The 23,379-nt window shown below is 44.1% G+C and overlaps 1 protein-coding gene across 2 annotated transcripts in view; it reads right to left on the bottom strand.

The window, feature by feature from the left end:
• EHD3 (EH domain containing 3) overlaps positions 1–1,503 on the bottom strand; it is a 37,131-nt gene extending 35,628 nt beyond the window's left edge. For both annotated transcript variants that reach the window (XM_066618676.1, XM_066618678.1), the window contains exon 1: positions 716–1,503. In XM_066618676.1, the coding sequence (XP_066474773.1) occupies positions 716–942 (227 nt within the window). In that variant the 5' untranslated portion in view covers positions 943–1,503. The remainder of the gene's footprint in view (positions 1–715) is intronic.
• Between the last annotated feature and the right edge of the window lie 21,876 nt (positions 1,504–23,379).

The following is a 23,379-nucleotide window of genomic DNA, read 5'->3' as shown; positions in this document are numbered from 1 at the left end:
GGTTTTCTCCGTTTGTTTTTGGGTCCAGAATGTTTGCACCCAGAGCTCCAGGAACTCCCCTTATACAGTCTCCTCAACCTGTTATGTGAACATTAGACCACCTTAAGGATGAACTTAGATTATATGTCTGCCCCCCTTCCAGACTTTCATAACCTTCTGCTGGTACTGTATGGCAAAAAGTCAGACAATATTTTCCTAGGGTTCTATACCTGTCTGTTCATGCTAAATTTCATTACTGAGAACCACATATGTTTTCATAGGCTGCAGTGATCTCATTTGTTTTTTCTGCAGGATTATATATAATACCAAGACCACAAAAGCATAGTTTCCCACAGAACAGAATCAGGATGACTTATTCTCCAGCATTGAGGCTATAAGGAAACAAACATTTCATCCTAGCATGGATTAATGCCTGCCTTTTGAGCAGGGGAAGCTTGAGCTGCAATCTGTGCATGAAGGCCTTCTGACATTTGAGAATTTCCTGCAAATTCTGGTAAACAATCAATAACTTCCAGCACAAGCTGCAAGAGCAAAAGCCACCAGGCCTCTTATCTTCAGACAATCACAAGCCAGCAAAAAGAGAGCACAACCAGAACAGAGTTTTCACTTTGTCCCACAACATGCACCTACAACCACACATTCATGCATCCAACCCCTTCTACCAATTGCTCACTAGCAGTCTGCAAGAAATCCAAAGAGCACCACCAGAGTTTACCTGATGAAAGTAGTCTTCCCAGTGGAGTACTGCCCTACCAGCAGGACCATAGGCTTGTTGTCAAAATCAGCATCTTCCAGGGCAGGTGAGTGAAACTCGTGGAATTTGTAGTAGTCTTCCAGAGGGAGCAACTTGGTTTTGTAGAGCTTCTTGAGACCCTCACTCACAGTCTGGAATACTTCAGGGTCTTTCCTTCGCCTGTCATCGCTACCCAGCCAGCTGAACATTTTGCAAGCAAAGGGGGTGGGGTGGGGGATGGAAAGCAAAAACGATACCAGTTGTCCTTTTTCTCTGGCAGAGTCCTTCAATGAATGAATGGAAATTCCCACTGGCACTAGCTAGCTGCCTGGTGGAGGCTGCTCTCAGGCTGGCACCAAATGCACACCTTGTAGTACCTCCTTCTTCCAATAAATGGAATATATTTATTGCTCACTGTCCAACAGCAAGAAAATGTGCCAGGACCCAGTAGGGGTGGAACTGTCCCAGCCACTGGAAAGTAGTAGTAGCTACTACTAGTAGTACTAGTACTACTGGTAGCTACTAGTAGCAAGTGTGCTGAGGAGGAGCTGCTGTCGACAGTAGCTGCAGCATGCGGCTGCCTGAGTAGAGGAAGCCCCTTTCTGCACTGGCTGCAGGGGAAAAGGACCAAGGAGCCTGCTCTGCAGCGAGACCAGCTCTAGCCTTTGCAGGGGGAGGGCGAGGGCCGCTGGGGAGTCTCTCCTCAGGCACCAGCGCTCAGGCGCGGGAAGGCGGCCGGTCACAGCTCCGGCGGCAGCAGCAGCATCCCCGCCTGGCGCAACAGCTGGGCTTTAAATGCCAGCCTTTCAGGAAGTCGGCCGGGAAACGGAAATGGGACACAACTACTGGCAACGCCCAAGGCTCAGAGAGCGGCGCCAGAGAGAATCATGGCCAATGGACGCTCACCGGAAGTTCAGGCTACGAGTCGCTTCTAACGTTTTTGTATCTCTCTGGGCACCGCAATTGGACCATAGAGCTAAAGAGGCTAGAGTAATGCATAGAGGTAGGAATGGATAGAGTCACACGCTAATGCTTGGGGATGAAACTTCCGGGTAAGTTTAGACACTATTTTCCCCCCACCTTTCCAGGGAAGGATATGCAAGGCGCCAATAAAAGACTAGAGTAGTGTTTCTCAAACTATGGGTCAGACCCACTAGGTGGGTCGCAAGCCAATTTCAGGTGGGTCCCCATTCATTTCAATATCTTATTTTAAATATATTAGACAATGCTACCATGGTATGTGACTGCATTTGGGGACATGTTACAGATCTGTACTTTTAACAGGCTACTCTATACATGCTTTTAACAATGATAGTAACTGGGACTTACTCCTGGGTAAGTGTGGGTAGGATTGCAGGCTAGGATTGTTAAAAATTGTCCTGCTTGATGATGTCACTTCTGGTCATGACATCACTTCTTGTGGATCCTGTCAGATTCTCACTGTAAAAAAGTGGGTCCCAGTGCTAAAAGTGTGAGAACCACTGGACTAGAGAAATCGAGGGGTTCAGTGTGGATGTGATTGGGCGACAGGACAGTGTTCCGCTTCTAGAAACCAGCAGAGTCTTTGCTTTCTCAGATCTACTTCTTGTAGAAAATTGTATTATTATTATTATTATTATTATTAGTAGTAGTAGTAGTAGTAGTAGTAGTAGTAGTAGTAGTAGTAGTAGTAGTAGTCTGTCTCCCTGGCCAATCTCCCGGATTGGCCTTTTCAGCCACACTAGATGCTGTGCCAGAACCACCTTTCAGAGCGCGATACCATAGTCTTTCGAGATTGAAGGTTGCCAATACAAAATTAGTAGTAGTAGTAGTAGTAGTAGTAGTAGTAGTAGTTTTAAAACTGATTTTAAAATGCCTTGCAAATGCCAATCACTCCATGTTGTGGGGGGGGGGCTGTTAGCCCAATACTATGCAGGTCTACTCAGAAATAAGTTCCACTGTGTTCAATGGGGCCTGCTCCCAGGAAAACATGCATAGGATTGTAGCCTGTGGCTGAGACTGGCTTACAACAGCCCTGTGATGTAGTCCACAGTTGATAACACATTGTTTCTCAATGTCTGTCCGCTTCACCTGGTCCACCTATTCGAAGTACTACTGGAACTAACAGGTGATGACATCTTCAGTTACTTATGGGTTGGAAGGCCAGATACGATATGACAAACACCAGTAAGAAGCTCAGGGTGGACAGGAGAGCTTTGTTGAGCACAGTAAAGCATGCTACGGAGCTCTGCCCAATGAGCCAAGCCTCCTATCACTGCTGATTGTGTCACATTCCTGGTCTTGCTGCTGGGTGGCAGGAGTCCTGTGAGTACCACCAGACTTAAGTACCACTGGTGGTACCTATACCACTGGTTGAGAAACACTGAACTTTTCCTAATGTCTGTTAAGCAACTGAAAGCTACGTATCTCTCTCTCTCTCTTTCTCACTCTCTCTGCTTTTCGTTCTTTCTGTTTCTAAGTCCTTATATAAACACAAACAAAAATATTAAAACATCACAATGCAGCTCAGAGACTATTTTGATTTCCAGTCCAAATTCCACATACAAAACATCCTTCAGAGAGTAACAAAAGTCTTAATCTTCCCCCCTGTGACCTCCACCAGATGGGACCCAAATAGAGGGCTCTGGTGTCTGCAGGTGCACCTGCTGCTCCACTCACACACACGCAGGCCTTGCGCTTTTAAGTTCATAGAACATAAGAGCCCTGCTGGATCAGGTCAATGGTCCATCTAGGCCAGCTTCCTGTATCTCACAGTGGCCCACCAGATGTCTCAGGGAGCACACAAGAGACTGCATCTTGGCGCTCTCCTTTGAAAGTACTAAAAGTATTGCAAGTATTTGAAAACTCGTAAAAATACAATTTTACAAACATGAAATCAGACCTGAGTTGGAGAGCATGGGAACTCCTCTTGTCTTTGCTGTCATCTTCTGTTTCATGATGGAGTAAGAGCCCAATCCTATGCTTGTTTACTCAGAAGGAAGGCCCATTATAGTCAATGGGGCTTACTCCCAGGTAAGTGTGGATAGGACTGTAGCCTAAAGCTGTTGTCTATTCACGGCTATCCTGAAAACAAAAAGAAATATTCCCATTCTGTTCTATGGGCAACACTCACTTCTGTCTGGGAAAATTTAAAAAAAAGGGAGGTATAAACAACCCGGAAGGCGTACAATGTTTGTGTGTCTACATAATTAAGTCTGTGAGCTCAACAGAACAGCCTCTGCTGGATCGCTCTCTCATCTGCTGGAATGCCTTTGAGCACATAGTTTGTGAGCTGATGGAATCTTGGAGACCAGCAAAGGACTGCGCCACCTGCAGGGCACAATGGGGAACTGAGTGCTCTGCTATATTTAAGAGCCCCCTAGGAACAATCAATTAAAAATACCAAGTGGTTGTCCTCACTGTAGTTTCAACAGAGGACAGGGTTATCAGAGGTGATGACTGCAAAATAGGACATGGCACCCCAAAAAGTAGGACATCTCAGAAAAATGTAGGACTTGACAACATAAAAGCTAAATACACTCATATATTGATTTCATGTGGTTAATTTAAACACTAGATTACTTATTACTAAGTTTGAAAACTATCTTACATATAATTTATTTATTACAAGAAGGCTATGCATTGCCTATAGCGGCCACTCACAGAGAAAAGGAGACCATTTAAATTCTTTTCCAGGACATGAGGCTAAAAAAGAGGAAATGTCCTGGAAGATCTGCCCACCCTGACAGAGCTGCACTGTTTCTCACCTGTTGTAAGTCTGTATCAGACTGTCTGACTTCTCTGATGAGTTTTATAATGCTTTTATCCATGGCTGTTCTTAGATGGTGGAGCGATTGATCTGGTTATTTCCAGTACTGAATGGGGATCTGCCATGCTAACTAGTTAGGAGACCCCCCCCCCAGCTTTAATAAAGGGACTACTGTATATAAATGGTAGAGTGGGCCATTAATAAATGAAATGAATGGAAAGAAAGAAAAGCTGCATAATGTGTTATATACACTTTGAGTACCATATTTTACACCTGATATTGTCCCAGTTTTTGGGAAAAGCAAAATAGGTAGAGCAATCAAAAATCATGGGGCCCACAGGAATAACTGGGACTGATATAGCCAGGTAACAACCTCCCTTCTTTCAGGGCTATAAACAGCTTTCTGGAAAAAAGGGTTTAGAACATCTACTTCCATTGAACTAGCGGGGAATGATATATTATTGTAGCTACAAAATGTTCCTTTAATCAAGTTGGTGAAACTGTAGCTTGCAATATCTCTGAAGAAACATTTATGTTTATTGTGTGGTGAGGAGTTGGTGAGAATATAATGTAATTTTTTGTTAATGTTAAGTTTAGTTAGTAGTTTCTGGTGATGGTTGTTTCTTAACCATGCATGGTTGGTGCATGCATGCTCACATGCGCCATCCCTAGAAAAGAGAGAGAGAGAGAGAGAAAGAGAGAGAGCATAAAAATAAGTGCTTAAATGAATTAAAATACCAAAAAATTTCAAATTAACAATAAATTTCAGCTCATTAATTTCCTAACAATAATGGAAACAGTCTTTCCTTTATTAAATATAGATTCAGAGAACTCAGAGCCCAATCCTGAGCTCTGTGTGCTGGTTTACCACAGGTGCGCACTGTTGCAAACGTGCTGTGAGGCATGTTTGTGGGGCTTAGCACCAGCTCAGCACCGGAGCGAGCCCAAAGTGAGCTTGCGCTCGGCTAGCACTGTGGAAAGCTAGTGCTCTGCCACTTGGCAGTCACCCAAACCATGGGGCAGTAGAGAGGTAGGTGAAGGCATGGGGGGAGACAGGGAGGAGGTGTTCTGGGGTAGGGAGGAGGTGGGGGAAGGAGGCGTGCCTGGGGGAGAGAGCGGGGTGGGAAAAGGGCGAGACGATGGAGCTCAACTCTGCCACATCCGAGCTCCTTGTGGGGCTGCGCAGCCCGTCACAGAACTCTTTGATTCTGCGGCAGATCCAGAGCTGCCGCAGAATTGAGTAGCCCCATTGCAGGGCTAATTTCTCTATCTCGGAGAAGGGGCCAATTGTCTCCTTTGCGCAAGGAGCCGCCAGTGGCTGCCCAGTTGCAGTCAGGATGCCGTGGCAGCCATTTTCGGCACCATGGCATCCCCATGCTCCTGGCAGCTCAGGATTGGGCTGTAACCCAGCTAATAAAAATGACAAAATAACCACCGTACTAAAGATTTAAATATAAAATACGAATTAAAACACTAACTTTTTCCTTAAAAAAGCACCTCAAGGCGAGAAAGAAGTAAGGAACTTAAAAGTGGGAACAAAACACCAACTAGGAAAAAAGGAGAAAAAATCCAGGGGGAGGGGGTTAAGAAGGCCTGTAAAATTATAAGTTTCCTGAGGCGCCCATATCATAAGAGTACTATTTTAAAGCCGCAATTTTCATAAATCTCTGTAGCAGACAGGAAATTGAAATACTTTGTACTCCCCCCCCCCACCTCAAAATGTTGTGGAGCCTCTTAGCCTCTTAGGAGAAATTTTGTTTTCATTTGGTAAATATAAATTCAGAGGAGGCTGCATGCAACATGCAACTTCAGCCTGTGGGAGCCCTTGATGCGTCCTGAGATGGAAAGGGCATAGGAGGTGGAAGATTAGGAAATCATTATTTTTCTCATAGGGCAAAACACAGTCTCTTGCCTTCCTTGCCTAAGGACACAATCCTATATGTGCTTACCTGGGACTGGGAGTAAATCTCTTTGAAATAAATGCATAGATAGGCATAGGATTGTCCTTCCTTCTTTCTGACTCTGCCCCACCTCCAGCACTTTCCTACAGAAACTTAGGAGAAACCCTGTTGTAAATAGCACACAGGGGGTGTGCATTTGGGTTCAGAGCAGCAGCAGGGCCAAAATCTCATTCGGCGGTTTTGCTACATTTAATATGTCACTACGTGCTGTTGAACAAACCGATAAAAATCAGACCAACACATAAAGTTTAATTAATGTGATATCACCTTAGGTTGCAATCTGATGCACACTTTTCTGAGAGGAAAGCTGCAATTATTTATATATTTAAAATAATCAGGCCAACATACAAAATTTAACGAATGTGATATGGCCTTTAGGTTGCAATCTTTAGGTTCTATACTTTCCTGAAAAAAGGTTGCAATTATTTATGTATTTAAAAGATATATATCCTGCCTTCCCAAGCCAAAACAAATGCCACTTTCAAATGCCACAAATGCCACAAAACCCAATGCCACTTTCCGTAAGGCATGTCCGCGACACCCTGTGCCGACTCAGCGCCGGAGCTGGCCCAGTGTCAGTTGGCGTGGAGCCCAGTGCCAGCCGAATGCCTCCTGGAGCTAGGTTAGAGTTCTGGGTGGCAGTGAAGGCCTTGGGGGCGGTGGGGGGTGGTGGTCTGGGGTGGTGGTGAGGGCAAGGGGAGAGTAGGGTGGGGAAGGAACCAGGATGGGAGGGGGTGAGACTGACCAAATCCTGAACTCTGTGTCGGACCTTCTGGAACGACATGGTGTCTCTCAACTCTGTGCCGGCAAAATAACTGATGCAGACTTGAGAAGCCCCACTGCAGGGCTTGGGAACTTTCCCTGGGCGAAGGGGACAAAAGTCCCCTTCTCCTGAGGAGACCTCCAGTGGCTGCTGTGGTGACACAGGATGCAGCAGTAGCTGCTTTGGCGCTACTGTGCATAGTGGCAGTGCCCCCTTTAGGATTGGACTGTTATTTCAGAGTAGATGTACATAGGATTCTGCTATTAGTACCATTGAACAGAATGGGACTTCTGAGTAAACTTGCACAGAGTTGCATGATAGTTGACCAAACATTCTAAAGGTACAATTTGTTGTCTCCTAGTAATATTCAGAATAACTACCATAGACCTGTTTAATTTTATTACATTTATTACATATTCTACCTTTCCTCCAATGAGATCAGGACATGTTCTCTCCCCCTTCCCCCGTTTTATCCTCCCTATGACATAGGTTAGGCTGAGATGGTGTAATTGGCCCAAGGTCACCCTATGAGCTTACTAGGAATTTGAATCTGGCTCTCCCAGTCTGACACTGACTGCTCCACCACATCAGTACATTGCATCACATGAAAGATGTCATCAATTGTACTGGAAATCATGCCTTCGCCACCTGCAAATCGCCAAGCCTTTTTTCCCTCTTTACTGTAAGAATAGAATCTTTCTAAGCCTTATATCTATTTATAGTACAGATATACCACAGGTGAGTCTTACAAAATAATTGCATAACCACTAATAGTTTGATAAAGCAAAATTATGCACTGAGGAATTACGGTATCTGTTTCAAAAATAAAATTAAAGCATACTGAGACTAGGCATTGAAAGAGAACTTTTTCAGTCTCCTTTATTGTCAGTGAGGTCCCTTGGTCCTCTCCACAGCCTGTATAAAAGTCAGTGGTCTTTTCTTGGCTGGCTGTTGCCTCTCTCCATTCTCTTGGGCAAAAGAAATCTCATTTCACCCTCTAAAATGGGACATGTTTAGGGACTGCACTAGGGTTGACTGTTGAGTTGATCAGGGTACATGCTACTGTCCTAAAGACAAGGGAAGATAAGAACTCCTCATCTGTGGCACTTTTGTATGCTCTTTGAAAAAAGGGCAGCTAGCCTGTCATGTTCATTCTGCCAATATGTCCCTCCAAGAAGAAAGAAACATTTCTGAGGTTGGTAGGTAGGTGCAGGAATTTGATGTCTGACCTCTGGTGACCTCTGACATATTCTGGCTCCACTGATATTTCCAGGCACTGTCCCCAACAAGACATTCTAAAACAAAGAAATATGTGCACCAGAATGATTGTTTTAAAAACAGTTATTTGGAACAATTTGAAATGGCTGCCCACAACCTCCTGTCACCTGAGACAGTGTGCCAAATGTTGTCCCCCTTACTTGATGATGTGCCAACCTCTGCTTCTCCCACTTCCCTAGTTTGGAAAAGGAGGGGGGAAATGGAGTAGAAGTGTTGAGGAAAGTAGTGAGTTAGAGGTCTTCCTGAACTCTCTTCCACATGTCCCCTTCTACCCTGTCCCCCTCTTCCTTTTCCAATCCAGAAAGACGGAGGAGCAGCAATAGCAGTGGAGGTGAGTGGGCAAACAGAGATAGGAATCCTGCGCCAATCTGCCAGCTGGGACGACTACCTCATGGGTAGACTGGTCCTCTGAATGGTGCACATATGTGCACAACCAAAATCCCTTATGAAAAATTAGACAAAAGCCACAAGTACAATGTGCACAGAGAAGTATCAGGCTAGGACTTGGCACAGTGGCAGAGTGCAGTAATGGGGATCTGATTGCAGAGCAGGCACATGAAGGTCAAAAGAGCCAAAGGCAGTAGATACAGTCAGAACAGGCTGGGGTACATGAGGATCAGAAGGGCCAGAGGCAGCAGATGTGGTCAAGGGCAGGTTTTCGTTCCCTGTTTATGCAGGCAAGGCAAGACTTGTTGTTCGGACTGAGAACTAAGCCAGGAGCAACTGTTATATGGAGTCAGCCAGGCCCCTATTCGTTCCTCAGGCGATTTGGACCAAAGAGCCACAGTACTAGTTCCCGCCAGTATATTGGTGGTGCTGCGGTGCAGAAAGGAACGGGCCAACGTCTCTCTCTGCCTGGGGGCTGCTGGTGAAACAGGCCCCTGAGCTCTTCTGCTGAATTGCAACTCCTGCCATCTTATTGTCTTACATGAATAACTCAGGGCACAATCCTAACCCACTTTCCAGCACCGTCACAAGGACAATGCAGCTCTGTGGTAAGGGAACAAACATTCCCTTACTTTGAGGAGGCCTCCGTGAGTGCCCCTGTTATGTATGCAAGTTAGGCAGGATCGAAATCCTGCATAACTGATTGGCTCAGGCCTATTGCTGGCCAATCGGGTGAGGGATCGAAATCCTACCATCCGATTGGCCCTCTATTTAATGTTTCAACTGCACCAATCATGGGAAGTCTGGGCGGAGCTAAAGGTTATGAAAGCCAGGAGTGTTTGCCTTGTGTCAGATTCATTGCCAGGTCCTGTTCTGAAGATGGAATAAATGTATTGAGCTGTTATCCTTATGACTTCCTTTATTCGCATGAACCCACTATATAACAGCCCCCCAACTGCAGGATGCAGCACATGTCCCATTGGCACTGCTATGCCAGTGCTGGAAAGTTGGTTAGGATTTGGGCCTCAGTTGTGCACTATAGCACTTGTTTAAGGCCTAATCCTAATAAGTCTGGTTGCACTGCTGGAATGCAAATGGCCCTTTATGGCTGTGCAAAGCTGGGCCTCCATCACATGCTTCTGGGCTAATGACACAAATAGGTACTGAAATGTCATGCTCAGCAGCAGTTCCTGAAGCCTCTCCTGGTAGCTGGTCCCTCTTCTCCTCAGTGAAGCATCTTTCCTACTATTGTTTGTTGGTGTTCCTTCTGCATCATTTTAGATTGTAAACCCTTTTGGGATAGGGAACTATTTAGTTATTTGATTTTCTCTGTAATCCGCTTTGTGAACTTGTGGTTGAAAAGTGGTTTATAAATATCCTTAATGATAACGATAATGGCAGTGGGGACCTGTCATGGGTGGGGAGGGGGGCAGGGGTGGTTTGGGGGAGTGAATCAGGGGAAGTGGGGGAGAGGAAGGGAGTGGATCTCAGTGGTACTGGCATGTGCCATATTCTTCCCCCTCTTGCTCTGCCCCTTTTCTCTCCTTGAACTTATGCCAGCAAAATGACTGGTGTAGGTCCTAGGAAACCCATAGGCGATCAGGCAGCCTACCAGGGGTAGATATAAATTCTTGCCACCTGCAGGCTGTCTGATTGCCCCCACCACTGAATGCAGTGCGCACTCAGTCAACAAGGCTGCAGGATTGCACAGTTAATTCCTGTTCTTCAGTATTGTGCAGGCAGTGTTATTTATTGCTTTCCAAAGTTTTTGGAAAGCAATATCTGAAAACAATTTTCCCCCATAGACCAGGCAAATGGGTTTTTTATTGAAAAATTACGTATCTGTACAGATAGATAGATGTGGCGACCAACATGTAATAAGAGCGAATTGACTTTTGACTTGGCAAGAATGAAATAAATCATTTAGTTCTGTGAACAAAGACTTGAAATGTTATAACAATGCTGGGCTGCCTGTTGGTGCTCAACTTGCCCAATTCTTGCGTGGAAAGATAGTAGAACTAATAGGCTTCTATTAGAGCTGCAGCCGAAGCAGTTGTATAATTCTGTAGTACTATGATGTACTATTAGGCTGCCTACGTGCTTTTGTCCCACTCTCCAAGGCATGAGAAGTCCTAGGAACTTCAGGTTCCGGCCCCCTTTGGAGGAGAGATCCCTGGAGGCTTATGGGATCTTTGTGATATTTGCTTTATTGACTAATATACAGTTGAGCATTTGGAGGGACAGAGGTGGCAGCATTCCTACAAACAACAAGTTACTTTCACAGCTGGCAGCTTTGGGCCTCCAAAGGTGCCTTTACTGACTGACTTTCTCCTTGAGCTTCCATTTGAACAACTCTCTGCCCCCTCCAGAATCCCTCAGCAAATGCTGCCTTTGTTTTATTCACGGTGTAATCCAAAAAAGGAGATGGGCTGGTGCAAATCTGTTATACTGGCCCAGAGGTGTTGCAAATATGCCATAAGGCACGTTTGCGCCATCGAGTGAGGAGGGAGGCCGGCCCAAGGCCTGGCAGAGGGGGCTGCACAAAAGGTAAGCCCCTGCCAGCTGAGTCAGGCTGGCTCAGGGGTCTGGGGGGCAGAGGGAGGGTGGGAAGGAGGTGTTCCAGGCCAGGAGGAGGGCAGGTAGCAGGCAGGCCTGTGGGTGGGCCACGGTTGAGCGGGGGGGGGGCAGGATCTGGCACTTGGATTGCACTACCTCTTTAGGTGGCGCAGATCCAAGTAGCCCCATTGGGGCTGCTGTGGTGTTACCTGGGGTAAGGGGATGAATTCCCCTTGCCCCGGCCTGAGCTGCAATGAGCCCCAACCCTGCTCTGGATGCAGCGCAGGCCGGTCGGCCTGCTCAAGCGCAGGTTAGGATTAGGCTATCACTCTCTTAGATAGGAAAGAAGAAGGAAGGAATCTTCTGTAGAAGGAAGAGGAAGGACTCACTATCCACTGTTACACCTCAGTGCCTCTCCTTTTAGTGCAGGATCTTGAAGACCCTAGTGGAGGTGAGCTTCAAGACCATTAACAGTGGTGAGCTTTCTTTTGTTCATTCCAGACAAGCTGGCTAAGCATTGTCTTTGGGCATGAATGCAGTTTCCTATTCATTCGCACCCTCAAATCCTGATTTCACAACTGCACAACTATCCAAAACCAACCAGGGTTTCTGTATTGCAGCTTGAGATGTTTGCTCATTTCTCTACATTTTCAACACAGTGAATGGATTGTCTGTATTGGCTCCTGGTGTGAGACTAACAACACAATCCTATACATGTCTACCTAGAAGTAAACCCCATTTAGTTCAATGGGACTTACTCCCACCTAAGGGCATATATATTATACACACTGTATACAATTGCAGTCTTAAAATAACCAGAGCATGGTTTTGAATTACTCTACCCCAGCCCACCTGCTTCCTGGTCCTATGTTAGTTCATGCCTCCCCCACCAACCAGGACACCATAGGTACCTTCTTCCTTTGTGTCTTTTTGATGATCATAATTCAAAAAGAACACAATTTTTTAAAATGGTCCTTTGTTGTAATAAGGAACAAAAGCTAGCCAGTGAGATGGTGTATTGTCTTCAGTTCTTAGAAGAACTGGCCCTTTAGTTTTTACTTAACTGTTTGTTTTTAAGATCTATACCTGTCAAATTATCTGAGACAGACAAATGTCTGAAACAAGACAATACCAACACCCACGATGCCATGACATGATGGAAGGACTTTTCCCCACTGGTCCATCCACATAACAGGGGAAGCAAAAAACATCATAGAATTCAATATGAGTTGAAGCCAAATTGATCCGACCTTTTGCTTTTATTATCTCAGCTATTTCATTAAGTTATTCAGCCATGGCTCTGTAGCCTCTCCAAATTACCATCGAGAATTGGAAGCTACTATTTTTAAGGACAACTTCATTTTTATGTGTTCATAAAATGCTTCTTGAAGGTATAGGGTAAAGAGGCTTGCAAATGAAAGACAATCCTTGTAATCTTGTTTTATAAGGGGGATAGAGGCCAACTTGTTGAGCACTCAGATGATCCTGTAGACAATTGACTTTGATATAAACTGTGAATTAAATAAACAAGATGTAACAGAAAGCCAACATCGACTACATGTCAGAGATTTTCTGTGACTGACACTGTCAAGGCTCTTGTTAATGAGCAGGAGAATCCAGGGATTTGCTTGATCTGAGTGAAATTTGTGGCTTGACTCCTTTTGTATTCTGCTTTGTATAGGTTTGGAGTTCTTTGCTGTGGATTTGCTCATTGGCAATCAGGCTTCAGTTCCATCTGTAAAATGGGTAAATTGGTAAAATGGGTAAATTGTTTTCTAGAATGCCTCCTGAATGCTGAAATCCTCCAGATTGTGCTGGACATAGTGAGTTTCATGAGGCATGATGTGTAGGCTGGGCCTACCCCCTTGAATTATACACTTATTGCTTTCTGCTTAGGACATGGCTGACTGATCTCTGTTGGCCTAGTATCACAAACAGACATATTGTCTATGTGTAAGCAAAGAACTGCAGTACATCTAGCAGTCTATTTACTGCTGGGCTCTTATTGGTGCAAAGGCTTTTCTCTTGCAAAAAGGTTCTGTCTCTCGGCTCAAATGGCCTGCTGGGTTCTGCCCTACAAGGTACCAGATTTCTTTTTTCAGAAACTGGCAATCCTACTAGACAAATGTATTTCTTTCCGGACTATGTACATATCTTGACATGACCTCTTCAACTCTTAGTAACGAACAGTCTTCAGTGCCTCTTAGCAAAACTCAGTGCCTCCAGTGAGGTTTATTAAAAATTAGACACTAACTGCTGAATCATTATTTGCTGTAGACGAGAGTCACTAACGTTACCTGCATCTCCAGTGAGTCATCTTCTCTCAAAATAGGAGGAAGCAGACATTTAAACACACACGCACACACACATAGCACTGTTACCAAAAGGACTGTTTTGTTTAGGGGAATTATTACACTGCCCTTATTGAAACATTTAGGATTTAGGGGAATTTAGGGGATTAGGATCGTAGGGGATTTAGGGGAATAATTTAGGGGAATTATTACACTGCCCTTATTGGAACATTAGGATCGCATTTGCCCCGTTTGCCCCCCCTAGGTACGCCAGTGGTTGGGAGACAGTGCAGAGCTGGATGGTAGCTTGACTGCTAACACAAGGCTGGGTGCTTGGAGTATGTATACATTTGAATGGGGATCAGTTATCAGCAAAATTCAATGGGGTCAATGGCTGGCTTCCTAGAAGGGGGAACTTAACAAAGACTGAGTGGAAACAATACAATGAATCAGCAACACAAGGCAGTTCAAGTTTGCATACAGTCTGAGGCTAAGAGGCAAAGAAGGAAGGCCCATAGCCAGGGAGACAGACCAGGGACAGACTGCACTTGCTCCCGGTGTGGAAGGGATTGTCACTCCCGGATTGGCCTTTTCAGCCACACTAGACGCTGTGCCAGAACCACCTTTCAGAGCGCGATACCATAGTCTTTCGAGACTGAAGGTTGCCAATACATACAGTAATGTAGGAGATGCTTTAACAGCGATTGGATTAAAACACAAGACTTCCTCCCATAATGTTGTATAACCATGAACTTCTGTGTAGGTACAATACAATGAATCAGTAACACCAAAATCATTTGTATACAGTAACGTAGGAGATACTTAAACAGTGATTGGATTAAGACACAAGACTTCTGCATAATGTGTGACTATGGGGGTGGTGGTGGTTGTGTAACCATGAACTTGTGGCTTGACCAGAGTCCTGGAAATGTGGCCTGTATGCTGGGAGAACAGTTTAGCTTGAGTGTTGGGAGAGTTAGAACAGACAAAAGAAAATATTTCTTTACTCAGCGTGTGGTTGGTCTGTGGAATTCCTTGCCACAGGATGTGGTGATGGCGTCTAGCCTGGACGCCTTTAAAAGGGGATTGGACAAGTTTCTGGAGGAAAAATCCATTACGGGGTACAAGCCATGATGTGTATGCGCAACCACCTGATTTTAGAAATGGGTTATGTCAGAATGCCAGATGCAAGGGAGGGCACCAGGATGAGGTCTCTTGTTGTCTGGTGTGCTCCCTGGGGCATTTGGTGGGCCGCTGTGAGATACAGGAAGCTGGACTAGATGGGCCTATGGCCTGATTCAGTGGGGCTGTTCTTATGTTCTTATAACCAGATATATAGAAAATCACAGCTAAAAGGCAAAAGGGGATTTTCACGTAATAGCACAACAGATTTTTCTCATGTAAAATTTGCCTACCAATATGGCAGCGGTTCCCAAACTGTCCTTCGGCAACTGAGGGCATTATGGTAAACTCACAGGGGTGCCAGAGGATGTCCCTGGCAGCCTCTTCCTCCCAGCTCTGCTGGGAACTGCCATCTTAGATTGTGCAAGATTTTGCACGATTCTTGCAAGATCTCACATGATCCAATATAGTGATGCCCAGGAGAGCTGGGAAGAAGAGGTCAGCACAAAAGAAGCGCAGTGTGACCATAGTAAGTTTGGAAACTGCTGTAATATGGCATGAAAAGGCCTACTCTGTTGTAGTCAGCACAGTGAGGCAAGTTAAGTTTCAATGAGTAAAAACTGCAAGCAAGGTTATACCTGGATCTGATAAGTTACTACCTACTTTTCATTTATGGTCCAATCCTAAATGGGCCAGCTGTCATCCTATCACCTCTTCCACTGCTGCTGACTGATGTAAAGCTGTTGGCGCCAATTGTAAACAGTGCTTTGGCAGTCTGTGAAGCTGCATGCTGCTGAAGCACCAGTGGGAAGTTCAGAGATTTCCCATGTGCTTTGGAGCAGCAAAAAGACGCAACAAGGTAAGATGGCAGGGGGGGTAGGAGAGGGTGAGGTTGGAACTGGACAAATGACAGGAGTGGGGGATGTTTGGATTTGGTCCAGGAAGAGGTTGGGTTCAATGGCAGTGGCAGGGAGGCACACAGCCACTCGGCTGTGTACTTTAGAGCATTAGCGTAGCTAAGGGGGGTCACAGGAACCTGGGCATCACTCTTCCAGGGACAACAATGCCATCCCTGCTGTGGGCACCGGGGTCCTGCCCCCTTGATCATCCCCTGCTCCCTCTGAACATGACTGTAGCTGTGCTCTGGTCCTGACTGGAGGATGTTCTGAGGAGGGTGATCTCCAGGAGATGTTAGAAGCCCATTTCCGGTTTTTCAGGAAAACTGGAAGTGCTATTTTAAGAGAAAGTCTTCTGAGGCCTGGGGAGGCAGCATGTCTCCTGGGGCCTCTGATCATGAGCCAGACACTCTCTGGGCCTCAGATTATGCACCTCAGATCATGCGCCAGATCATGCGCTGGAGCACAGCTCTAGTCGTGTTCGAAGGGGGTGGGGGTGGCCCTCAAAGGTGTGCCCCAGGGCAGCACACCTTCCATTGCTGTCTTAGAGGGAACATGGCTGTCTCCTATGGGAAGAGGCAGTCTTTCAGATACCCTGGCTAACCCATGTAACTACTGATGATTTAACTGGCATTTATCTACTTGATGTCCCAGTTGATGTCTCTCTCCCCCTTGTAATAGCTTAATGCATTGTTCCAGTTAATACATATTCAAAAAGAGTGTACTGGTGGGAGGCTCACATCCCGCAATGGCCCCACTAATAAATGACCCTCCTGCAAATTCCCGTGGCACACCTGGGGACCATTTGTGGCCCACAAGTGTGCTGCAGCTCAGTGGTAGAAAACAGCTGCTCTAAGCAATGTTCACATGTAATCAAGAATAGCCCATTGGAGCACACACTTCACTGGACCCCATCCCATCCTAAGTTAAATTCTCGGAAGCACGTCTTACTAATTTCAGTAAGGCCTAACTCTCAATGTGCAGAAGCTCTCAGCTTTAGCTGACATGCACATAGGGAATTGCAGGGGCATTCACCGATCAGCTTTCAGCACATGCCATTAGAAATCTAGTTTTCATGAACTGGGATAAATAAACACATCCATCATAGAGTGGCAGAGGTTTGTGCTACAGTCACTTGTTTATTTTGTAAGGTTTCAGTGGAAAAACAAGCAAACGGTAAATGGAGGAGGAAGTGCTTTTTATTCCGTGCAATGGATGTGTCAGCTTCTGAGGAACTGGCAGGTTTTTTCAGGTAAAACAGGTGACTGAAGGAAAACAATGCCTACGATTGCAACACCTTTGTAAATCCATTTGTCTTGCCTTAACTTTTGCTTGATGGGTGGAGTTTGTTGAATTTGCATTTGTAAAGTGTAGGAGCATATAACTGCTTAGATGAGAGAGGTTATTTATCAGCAGTAGGACAACAAATAAGGTGATACAAGTCAAACACAGTGTCTCTTCTGGAATATATTACTAGCTCTCGGGAGTACAGAGAACTACTTGAAGAAAGGTAAGATGTCTCCATTTTCTCTGCATATGTTTTGAATATAAATGTCAGACTTTTAGAGTTTTTCAGAGGCATTCCTCTTGAGAGCAGAGATTTTACAGTACACACGGAGGTCAGATGGCAGCCCAGTTAAACTGAAATGTTTGGCTGTAAGCAGATTGACTATCCTGCTGAAGTTGTCCATCAACGGAACTCAAATAGCTATTTGGACATTGAAAAGAATTTTTTTCTTCATGATTCAGGATTGACAGCATTGATTTCTTTGCATATCCAGGTAGTGACTGTCAGTCCAATCCTAAGTGGGTCTATTCAAAAGTAAGTTCCATTATGTTCAGTGGGGCTTGCTCCCAGGAAAGTGTGCATAGGATTGTAGCCTGAGAGTCTGGGCCATTAAAGAGATGAGATAACCAAGGTCCTTGATCAGATCACCTGTCTCTTTAAAAGTTTGCCAAATAGGAAGCACCACAGTTCTTGATTCAAATTGGAGCCATGCCTCTGTGTTTAATATTTTCCCCCCACACGTTTTTCCCATGAAAATGACCCCTCCAATTTGTGTAATCACAGGGAAAGATTGTGTGTAAATATGTTTTTTTTTTTCTAACAGGACAATTTTTTTGGGGGTGGTGGTGGTGGTGGTTTCATTTTAAAAAACTACAGGGGGAAAAGAGTTAGCCCCCTTTCACTGATGGCCCTCCAGCTTTTGTTTGCAGTTATTTAAAAAATATGGGAGATCTGATCATTGATCTTGCTTTGTTGTAAGTGACATTCAGTCCTATGGGAGAAGTGCAGTATAAAAATATCTTTTTTTTAAATTATGAATTATACAAAAAATACAACATCTCTCATGAAAAGGAAATGGATGTCTTTTGACATGATTTCACAAAAAAGAGAACATTGCATATGGCTGTATGTAATTTTGATGCAGTATTTATCATTTGAAAACATTGAAAATCAAGACCATCTTCCTTTAAAAACAAACAAACAAACCTGAAGTCTTAAATTTAAAAAGAAAAGAACTTTATCCTCTGATCTAGTTTGGCTCTGAGAATGAGAAAAACAACCGATGTGATCTGAATTTCAGATTGTTAGATGTTGTTGGCAAAATGACAAGGGACACAAGGTTCTATATATATTCACAAATTATGTTGTACAGTATGAACATGTACTCAGCAAATGGAAAGAAAAACCTCCAGCTCCAGTTCTAGTTGATTTTCCCATGTAATTTTGGGAGTGGTAGGTCTGCTAGCACAGAAATGTGCAAATGTTATTTCAGGGCAAAGTAAGTGAAATGAATTGAAAAGAGTGGGTGAATGAGAAATATACTTGTGCAAACATGCCCTCTGCTAGCAAATATGCCCTGAAGTTTGAAAGCTTGCTAGTTAACTGTTCAATCATAAATGTTGTCCGTGATTTTGACCTATCTTTTTATAGCGAGATGAGATGTTTACAATTCTAGCTGCTGTGTGGAAACAGACAAATGTAACCGTTACACGAAAGCCAAGCAGTCAAAGCTTTTAGGGCTAATCTTCTATTTTACTATCCCTGTTGGGCTGGCTGAAGCTCTTACTTCATACTCTTCAAGTTTCTTCAGGAAACTTCAAACTCTTGTTATTTTTAAACCCTCACTCCTCCAAGTCTTACCCCAAGTAGAATCTTGGAGGTAAGAGTGTTTGAGCAGACTCAAGAGTCAACCGTGTTCCACTTACATTCTGTGTTGTAATAAATGTCTTTCACTATCCAGGCCTGCCTATTGTCAGCTACAAGATGTGGGATTAGACTGACTATTGACCTGACCCTCTGTGTTCGTTCTATTGTTTAGCTTTGGTTCTGACTTTTGGGGAATGGCCAAGGGGTGGTGATGATAAATTTTGGTTCTTTGACAAGTGCAATGTATCAAGGTCTCCTGCGTTGTGTTTGACTTCCTCCACGAGTGCAGTTTCATAGAACATCATGCCGTCACGTGTGGGCTTCTTTTTTCCTCATCTCAGTTCCTTTCAAATAGTCAGTCTTTCAGTATATCCTGTGACGCATTTTGGCAGTTGCAAGTCTTACTTGCTTTCAGTCTGTAAATCACAATAAATCACGGCTCCTTAGGATTTTCATATTTCTCATGTGCACATTCCAGAGATGCTTGCCCAACAGAGGTAGAAAGTTATGTTTCTTTTTCAAAACTGAAGCTGAAGAAAGATATACAAGTTGAGTACCCCTTATCCAGACTATGGGTGTCTACTGGCCTCTTTGACATTTTGCAACAATATCTGTACAGGTACACACCTTATAACCTGTACTTGCACTGTATGTGAGAATGACCTTCTAGCATTCACACTACAGAAAGATTTTTTTTAAACAACTTGGACAAAAATGTCTGGATTTTGGAATAGTCCAGATTTCTGATGTCCGGATAAGGGGTAATCTACCTGTAACTGATTTTAAATATTATATTATATTATAGTGGCGGTATTGTGCCGCCATTAGTGAAGGTGAGAGGGATGGCGGCTAGAAAGAGGGCCTTCTCGGTGGTGGCTCCCCATCTGTGGCACTCCCTCCCCCTGGAATTGGGAACAGCTCCCTCTCTTGAGTCCTTTTGGCAGGGACTTAAGACCTTTTTATTCAAGGAGGTCTTTTATGCTGACACCAGGGGCATGGCACTTTTTGAATGTATTTTAATTTGGGATCCAGGATTTATTGTGTTTATTGTTTTAAAATCTCTTTCATATATGTGTGTACATTATATGTTTTTAATTTAGTTTTAATTGTGAGTCGCCTTGAGTGTCCTTCATTTGATAGAAAGGCAGGATACAAATTCTATAATTAAATGTCCACTGTCTTATTTATTTTAATAAATAAAAAATGTCCACTGTGAAAGTAGCATCCAAAGCAACTTGCAAAAATCTAGTAAAACAAGCAAGCAAGGAAAACAAAAATGACAACAGTTAATAAGATAATCAAAGTCATTAACTAAAAGATCATTCAGCGACCAGTAGTACAAATCATCAACCAATTGGAAAGTTAACAGCTCACCAAAACAAAAACATTTTAACATGGTGGTGAAAAGTCAGTGGGGAGAGAGCCAAATGAGCCTTCCCAGGAAACAGATTTTGAAAAAGGATTGAGGGGAAAAGACAAAATTGATTTGCACAGGAAGCGGGGGAATGGATTTGGAAAAAGCATCAAGTAATCTATGATGTAAATCATAAACTTTTTTGTCTTAGTTTCTGCTCTGTATAACTTTAACATAGCCATTAACTTTATATTTATATTCCAAGTCTCCTAGCATAGGTGTATCTCATTCAGCCACTAGATGTGCTGAATGTAAGTCATAATAAGGATATTATAATAAGGAACCAAAGTATAATATCTGCCCATTACATTGCATTACATTCAGCATCTCTAGTGGCTGAATGTAGTATATATCCGGAAATGCATCTTTGGCGTTATTTTTAGCCTCAAACGGCTGGGGAACTATGCGGATCCGATAAAATAATCCAGAGGGCTGGATGTGGCCCACAGGCTGGGGTTTGGAGACCCCTGTTCTAACTGAAGCTTGGAAATCTACCTGTAATAATAGTACCAGTGTGGTACTAGTACCAGTCAGTGGTGCTATATTATTTGGAACAAAATGTCATTTACAGCAACTGTATCTAAGGTGTAACACATATTTAAACAAAAATCAGGCAAACATCACAGTTCCATAGAACTGCATGCTATCACATGTGGGCTTTTCCCTCTCCACTTATTTAGTGCAGAGTTGCTTCTCAAAAAGTCAGTGTTTCAGTATGTCCTGTGATGCGTTTTTTGCAGTTGCAAGTCTTATTCATTGTCAGGCCTTTGGCATCCCAGGCCCTGAATTGTTGTAAGCCAGGATGTGGCAGGAGGGGCCTTGATGTCCAGGCCTGGTATGAAATGCAATTAAAGGAACATAAGCACTGTATATGTATGCTGATGCAATCAGCTGCACCTGTTGCAGGTGGGAGTCATATGACTTGGGGAGAGATGAATGCAGAGTCACGTAGGCTGTGGAGGAGTGGTGCAATGCACCACTGGACAGCCAATCAGAGTGGGTCACAAGACTGTCTTGTGACTATGAGGTCGCCCTACTCTGATTGGCTGGCCCCGGTATATATGGGTGCAAGCACAGACTCCAGGTGTGGGTTGTTGTGGTGGAGTTTTTGCGTGTTGTGCTGCTGGTTTGTTCTGTGACTTGGACTGCCTTATTGTGACTGTGACCTGCTGTATCCCTGACTTCTGGACCGTATGACTGACTACTCTTCTGCCTGCTCCTTTACTAATACATACTTCTGCAACAAACAAGCCTGTGTCTGCTTCTTAGGCTCTGTTTGGGATCGCCTGCTTCTTGTGCTGTCACCCTATGTTCCTGTGCCACTCTGCTGTTGGGAAGGCAAGGGCTATCCGCCCCTGCTGCCCTGACATTTATTTTCTATCTATAAATTAAAATTTTTTTGGATTTTCATAATCATTTCTCATATGTATAATCAAAGTAGAAAATTAAGTTCACCAACCACTCCTCTTTTGTTTTTCAGTAATAAATAATGTCCAGGAAGAGGAAAGAATGAGAGGAATCATGGTCAAGTGATGATTAACAAAACTGTAATTTCAGTGGTTATGCGCTCAACTTGTTTGCTCAGTTTTCACCGTCATATAGTGGCCTTGTTTACTCATGAAAAGCCAGACACCCAACCCAAACTGACATACTTGGATTTATGCCTCTTTGGTTCCATCAGCTAGTTCTACTTTCTTTAATGTAACTGAGGCATAAATTAAATTTTGGGTTAGTAATACAGCACATACAACTTGAGGAAACGTGATCTAAATAGCACGTGTCCGCCAGTGAACAGTAATTCAATGTCAGTTGGCCCCTATGTGATTTAGAGTTTACTTTTTTCTCCTTGTAGGTCTTCTTCTAAATTTTTCTCCTGCCCTTTCCCAAGGAACTTAAGGTTGAGTACATGATTCTTTGAGTGGATGGCAGGGGACGAGGGACATTTTATCATCACAATGACCCCTATGAAGCTGGCTATGCTTGGTTTCTGTTTACCCAGGGTGTTATGAGAACTAGTCTCCCCATTTCTAATCTCACATGAAACACTACACCACATGGGTATGCTAAAAATATTCCTCTCTGTTTCTCTCTTTGTTTCTGGGTCAAGGGGAAAGCAACAGGAAAAGGACAGTATTATTTCAGACCACATGTGATTCTTCTTCAGGATCACCTACATTTCTGGACAAGCCTATTATGAACCCCTTAATGGGCATATTCATTTTATCCACCTGCCCATCCATTCATATTCCACTTTTTAGTCTCCAAAGAAGCTCCCAATACAACATAAAACAGTAACACAATAAAATATGAAACACACACCTCAAAACAAACATGAACCAAAAAGCCAGAGACCAAAAATGTTTTAACTAGATACATTGTACATACATTGATGGTCCATCCTCATTGGCAATCTTTCCAATGTGGTCCACACTCTCTCCATGTTTTTTTGTCTAGTGCGACTATTGTCCAGAGGGCAGTCCCTGTTGTTTAAATGACCTGGAGAAAGTATCTGACCAGCGAGTAGCCGGTCGGCCGAGGGTTCTTTTGATGTGATAAGGGATCCAATGCGTAATTCTGGTGCTCCATTGGTCATCTGTTCGGCGGATGACATGTCCTGCTCATCTGTGCTTTGCTGAAGCCATGTACTTGAGAGGGTCATGGATCTTGGATTCTTGCCGGAGGTCTTGACTTCTAAGACCGTGTTGCCATTGCTTTTGACGGTTCGTCCCAAGGAGGCATCCTTCAAGTGCCCGGTGGGTGGTTTGCATGTCAGTAATTATGGTTATCGGCCCATGTTTCTGTGGCATAGCAAAAAACTGGGAGTACTATGGAGTCAAACAGGTGGGCTCCCAGCTGAGGATCCTGGATCTCACTGGTGACTTCTCGGATTGATCCCATGGCAGCCCACGCAGCTTTCCTTCATCTCCTGATCTCAATTGTTAGATTGTTGGACATGTTCACTTCCCATCCCAAGTAGATATAGCTGTCAACTTTATCCAGGGTGGCACCACAGAGTTGCACGTTGCTGTTGTCGCACCATTGGTTGGTTATTGTCTGAGTTTTCTTCATATTCATC

Source organism: Tiliqua scincoides, chromosome 1 (assembly GCF_035046505.1).
Source record: "Tiliqua scincoides isolate rTilSci1 chromosome 1, rTilSci1.hap2, whole genome shotgun sequence".
Taxonomy (NCBI): domain Eukaryota; kingdom Metazoa; phylum Chordata; class Lepidosauria; order Squamata; family Scincidae; genus Tiliqua; species Tiliqua scincoides.
Note: the sequence above shows the minus strand (reverse complement) of the source record. Positions and strands in the feature narration are given on the sequence as shown.